General features: G+C 39.2%; 1 protein-coding gene across 1 annotated transcript in view; it reads right to left on the bottom strand.

Annotated features, from left to right (window-relative positions):
- The window catches only part of VPS36 (vacuolar protein sorting 36 homolog (S. cerevisiae)), a 96,930-nt gene that overhangs the window by 14,529 nt on the left and 76,360 nt on the right, over positions 1–6,041 (bottom strand). Inside the window, exons 10-11 of the mRNA XM_006877428.1 lie at positions 2,271–2,335; positions 535–619 (exon numbers count right to left, since the gene is read on the bottom strand). Of these exons, the coding sequence (XP_006877490.1) occupies positions 535–619; positions 2,271–2,335 (150 nt within the window). The remainder of the gene's footprint in view (positions 1–534; positions 620–2,270; positions 2,336–6,041) is intronic.

Below are 6,041 nucleotides of genomic sequence, written 5' to 3' on the forward strand. Positions count from 1 at the left end.
TTGTTGTTGCAAACTACTATGTCTGGCTCCCTGTTTTTAGTTTAGTTTTATAGATTTGTTTTACTTTGGACACTTCTATATGTGGATTGCATTCTGGGAGATACTGTCATGTATATTAATTTCAGATTTTTGTTTGCTGTTGCTGGTTTTCTCTTTTGTGTTTTTATAAAGTTGGTCTAGTTTTGACAAATTCTTTTCATTTTCTGTTTACTGGAAAGATCCTAATTTCTCCATCATACTTGAGGGACAATTTTTCTGGCTATATGATTCTTGGTTGACAATTTTTTTTCCTTCAGAGTTTTATATATTTACATATAAAAAAGCTTTTGAAGTATAATAATTTATACATGTATTTATTCACTGCTAATGGTAAACTGTTTTTGATAAATTAGGTGTGGGAACATTACTTTTAAAGTAAAGCTAAATTCAAAAGGAATTTAACAGGATTCAAAAGGAAATCCTGTTCCTCAAGCTGCTAAGCATTAAAGTCTTCGTGGCATGCTCTAATGACTGGAGGAAGCTGAGTTCACATACCGTCTCTAGGGCTGAGGCCACCATTTCCTCTTCCTTGTGGGACTGAAGCTCAATCACCATGACGCCACTGTCAAAGACTCGGAGCCTGAAATGCAGATGTGAGAGCCAATAAGGAATCATCTACAGTCTTCAACCACTAAGGAGAAGCATATGCTTTTCATTTTCTCATATGCCCAGGTATGAGAGTACAATTAGCTCTCACACACACACCAAAAAAAAAAAAAAAAAAAAATCAGTGACAACAAGCAACTATGGCGTAATTTTAAAACATATGAGTAAATAGTAAAACTGAAAACTGGAGTTTATATGTTAAATAAAATATATGAGAAGTCAAAAAGTATTGCTACTAGGTTTCCAGTTCTTACATTCACAGATTTATTCCAAACAAAATGTGTTTAAACATGTCTCTGAGATTAGTGGATGGCAGCAGATAAATTCTCTCAGTAATACACTTGTCTTAGTCTCATTATGGGGCCTTCAAACAAAAGGTCTAATCAAACCAGTGGCTTGCAAGGGGATCTGCAAGATTAGTTAAATTCTGGGTAGAGAGGTTAACTCAGAAGGTTATGGTTAATGTTTTTTGGGGATTCTAAAGGCATAATCTTGATAGGTTTTCTAAAAAGGCACAGGACAATCACAGATTTATTAGGATAAAGTTTCATAAAATTGAAAAGCTGAATTAGTGAGAAAAAGGTCAGGAAAAGTTGCACTGAGGAATTATTTTTCCCATCGCAACAATGTACCTGCTCATTTTAAAGGGTAGCAAGAGTCATCCTAAGAGCTTTTCCATGGGAAACCTTACCTAATCCACCCATAGCACTCACTGATCTTGCCCCATCACACTTTAGTTTGTTCCCAAAACTCAAACAGCAATTAAAACGAACACAATTTGAGTTCCTAGAGGATACCAAAACTGCCATTATGACGTGGTGCAAACTGAATTGCACAGAATTCTTTGTGGAACAAAATACACCTTCAGAAGTGTATTTTGTTGTTGTTAAGTGCTGTTGAGTCGATTCTGACTCACAGTGACCCTCTATAGGATTTCTGAGGAAACCTATATAGCTGGTGGGTATGAACTGCTGACCTTGTGGTTTGCAGCTCAGTGCTGATCCTACAGTGCCACACCAGAAGTCTCGACCTAGATTAAAGATATGTCTACAAACAACAGCTTCACATTTTGACAATTTTGTTTAATAAAGGTTTCTGTGATTTTGCAGCAATACTTTTTAACTTATCCTTTTATGTTTCCCTAGAATTTTTTTTTTTCCCTAGATAAAACCGAAATACCTAAACACACCCCTGTCAGGTCAATTCAACTCACAGCAGCTCTACTGGACAGAGTAGAACTGCGATTCCAAAGCTGAAAATTGGGAGCAAATAGCCTCCGCTTTCTCTCACACTTGAGGAAAAGAAAAATGTAATTTTTCAGCTCAACATTCCCACTTCTGAGTCTCCAGACACTAGCGATTCACTGTGCAAAACAAGAGGGTCACAAAACAAGTAATCTGACCGCATGGGAGGAACCCACATTCTCAACTCACTGCCTCAAGTCGACTAGGCAGCTCTGATAATAAGGGAAGCCAGAACAATAGTGTCAGGTGACCACACAGAATACAATTACAGAAGGGCAGTCTCTCAGCTCACTGCACAGAACAGGCCTGGTGGAGCCTTGCGGTCTACCTTATGCAGAATTGTAGTGACAACTGACAAACGTCCTGTGGAGGTCCCTTTACCTGAGAGGTAATTTCAGCGCATCCAGCATCTTGCATGAATTCACTAAATCTTCTGGTGAAAGTAACTAATGGGGGGAAAAAATCCAATTTACACTACAAATTAACAGATTCATGCTATATAATTATAATGATCAAGAAAACAGAGAGGAAATCAAAACATTACTACTTATCAAGGATTTCAGAGGCTTACTCACCACAAATCAAAAGGATTAACAAACGAGCAAAAGACATCCATTAAGTAGTACAACAGTGCTATCCTACAGAAATACTATGGAAGCCACATATCTAATTTTAAATCTTTAACTAATCACATTAAAAAGGTAAAATCAAGAAGTGAAATTAATTTATAGATTGCAATCATGTGTTGCATAACACCTACGATACAGTCTGTGAAATAGGATGTTATGTGACTTGCATGTTGCACAAACACCATCCATACTATATATAAGGGTGCTTCAAACAGTTCATGGAAAAATGGAATTAAAATAAAATGGTAATTTTCCATGAATTTTTTGTGGCCCTCTCATAGTTAAAAACAGACAAGCTAAATTGTAAGCAATAGCATTCACTGATTTTCTACCTTCGTGCTGTTTACTAATCTTTTCTTTCACTTCTGAATCCATATTCTCCTCTGCCTCTTTCTGCTGCTCTCACTAGCACTGGTTTTGCTACATTTAGAAGTCATGATGCCTTTCATGGTAGTATTTTAGAAAGAAAATAAGAGAGAGACAACGCTACAATACTCAAGAGATGTGCGATAGATGAGAATGGGATCTTCTGCCTAGGAGTCAAATGTTAAATGGCAAACTTGTTATCTGTAAGTGGGAAAGCTTACATTAAATTATGGCAGAAAATACAGTACACACACATAAGCCAGTAACAAAGGCATTTATTAAAACTATCAAGAAATACATATTATTGGTTATATATGTACTATATTGAAGTCCTGATGTAGTGCTGGAAGATAACCGGACCGCTAACCTCAAGGTTGGCAGTTCAAACTCACCAGCCAGTCCTCAGAAACCATATACAGGATCGCTATGAGTTGGAACCAACTTGATGGCACTTAACAACCAGTGTACTATATGTACTATTATACGGCCAGGTGTGGTGCTGTAGAATAAGCACTGGACTAGCAGTGGTGACAGATGTATGTCATAGAGTTGGTTTCTGACTCATAGCAACCCTGCACAGGGTTTCTCAGGCTGTAAATCTTTACTGAAGCAGAAAGCCTCATTTTTCTTCCGTAGCACTGCTGGTAGTTTCAAACTGCTAACCTTAAAGTTAACAGCCCAACTTGTAACCACTATGCTACCAGAGCTCCTTAGCACTGGACTAGTAGCCGCAAGGTCGGCAGTTCAAACTATCATGGCTCTCTGAAACCCGAGTAGATTACTTTGAGTAGGACCTGACTCAACAGCACACAATAACAATTATACTCCTGGCAATAGATTGCTTTGTATACATGAGACACATGTGTGTGCACAGCATACTATATCCAGTCGTGTCCACTATGTCTCATTCGCCAACTGAGCTATAAGGCTTTCTGCTCCCGTAAAGATTTACAGTGTCTGACACCCTTTGCAGGGTCGCTATGAGTCAGAACTGACTCCACGGCACCAGCACCATTATAACCTTACAAGATCATAGGCATATATATAGTCGGATGTTGCAGTGCATGGCTGTGTGTGTATTTATATACATACACACATACGATATTTTAATAACATAATCCAATAGAACCTAAATAGTACCAATTCAACATATAATCAGTTAAGTGTTGTTGAGTCAGTTCTGAATAATGCGACCTGTGTAGTTTTCAAGAAGTGGTTTGAACCAACAACTTTGCAGTTAGCAGCCTAATGCTTATCCTATAACACCACACCAGAACGCCATATAAAGATCATTAATGATGTATTTTTTATGTTAAGTCTCTAAATCTAGTGTTCATTTTGCCCTTAAAGTACATCTGAATTTGGATTAGTGATATTTCAAGTTTGTAATAACCACATGTGATTATTAGCGACTATATTCAACAGTACATTGTAAAAGGGGTAGCATTTTAGCAAAATCCTAAGATTTGGCCACACAGTTGTGGGGAAAAGACAACGAGGCATAAAGAATTATACAAATAAATGCATGAAGTACAAAAGTGGAGGATCACTACAGAAAATAGTAAGTAGCTGAGCTGGCAGAAATACAGGGAAACATGAGAGAGTTCAGAAGGGTAAATTGCAAGACAGACATACAAGACAATAAGGCTACACCAAGGGAATTATTCTGCGGCCAATGAAAGCCTACTGAGAGTGCTGAGACTAGAGACTAATGAGAACTATGCTTTGAGAAGATCAATGTGATGGCAATGTAAGATTCATTTGAAAAAAGAGGGTGACTAGGAAGATTACAAGAACAAAAAGAGGTAGAGGAATAAACCTGTAAGAGCAAGCTTCATGGAGAGAATGAGTATATGAGTTTCCTGTGGCCGCTATATCGAAGTACCACAAACCGAGTGGCTGAAAACAACAGAAATGTATTCCCTCACAGGAGGCCTGGAGGCCAGAAGTCCAAGCTCAGGGTGCCAGCAGAACCATACTCTCCCCTCTGAAGGTACTAAGGGAGAATCCTGCCTTGCCTACCCATGACTACAGGTGGTTGCTGGCAATCCTTGGTGTTCACTGGCTTAAAGATGCATCCCTCAAATTTCTGCCTCCATCACTCATGGTGTTCTCTTTGTGTTTATTCTCTTCTTAAAAGGATACCAGTATGACCTCTTCTGAACTAATTATACCAATTATAGGTGGACATGAATTTTGAGGGATAGTATTCAATACAGTCCAACAAGAAACGCAGCTTGAGCTACGGCAGGACACTCAGAACTGAGCTGCTAGAGAGGCAGGCTGGCTTGAGAGTTACAAGAGTCAGCTTCTGAGGCAGCCAAACCTGGCTCAGAATCCAAGTGTGGCCTTTCGAAATCTCCATTTCCTTTAATTAGCTCCCTAATGGGGATAGTACCTCACTGAGTTATTTGGGAGGATAAGAGAACACATGCAAAGTGCTTGGCAGAGTGCCTGTAGAATATGCACGAACTGACAGCAGTTACTACAACTCAAATATAAACAAAGAGCAGAGGCTTAACTCAGGGGCAGAGCGAGTCATCTGCATGGAGGTGAATGTTGACACCACAAAACTGTGTTTGAAGGCTAGGGGAGCAAAAAGTACCTAGACAGAACATTGAAGGCAAAGGATATCTGGGTGTGAAGGGATAATTAGAGAGTTTACAGGCACCCACTGCTTGATATAAAGCTAAAAGAGCAGGCAGCATTCCAACTAAGTCAATTCCTTTGACATTTAACTATTACAGAGAAGATGTTCCAGTGTGGCACTGTGGGTTAATACACTGGACTGCAAATCAACTTGAACTACAGCATCATCAATTCAAGCTCTCCAGCCACTCCTTAGAAAACCGAAACAGGGTTGCTATGAGTCAGACCTGACTCGATGGCACTTAACAATTACAGAGAAGGAGTCCTGGTGTGGCACTGTGGGATAAAACACTGGACTGAAAGGTCTGTTTGAACCACAAGGTCGGTAGAAGAGAATAAACATCAGCTACTACTGGGAAACCCTACTCGAGGTTAAGTTATCTGTTCCAGGTCTCTCAGCAAATCACTGGCAAAACCAAGAACATAATCTACCTCCTGCATCCAAGGGAAGTATTCTTTTCACTGTACCACACTGCTTCTCAAAATAGCTTTGATATTCACACCCCTT

The sequence above is a fragment of the Chrysochloris asiatica genome, unplaced genomic scaffold (genome assembly GCF_000296735.1).
Source record: "Chrysochloris asiatica unplaced genomic scaffold, ChrAsi1.0 scaffold00494, whole genome shotgun sequence".
Lineage (NCBI taxonomy): Eukaryota > Metazoa > Chordata > Mammalia > Afrosoricida > Chrysochloridae > Chrysochloris > Chrysochloris asiatica.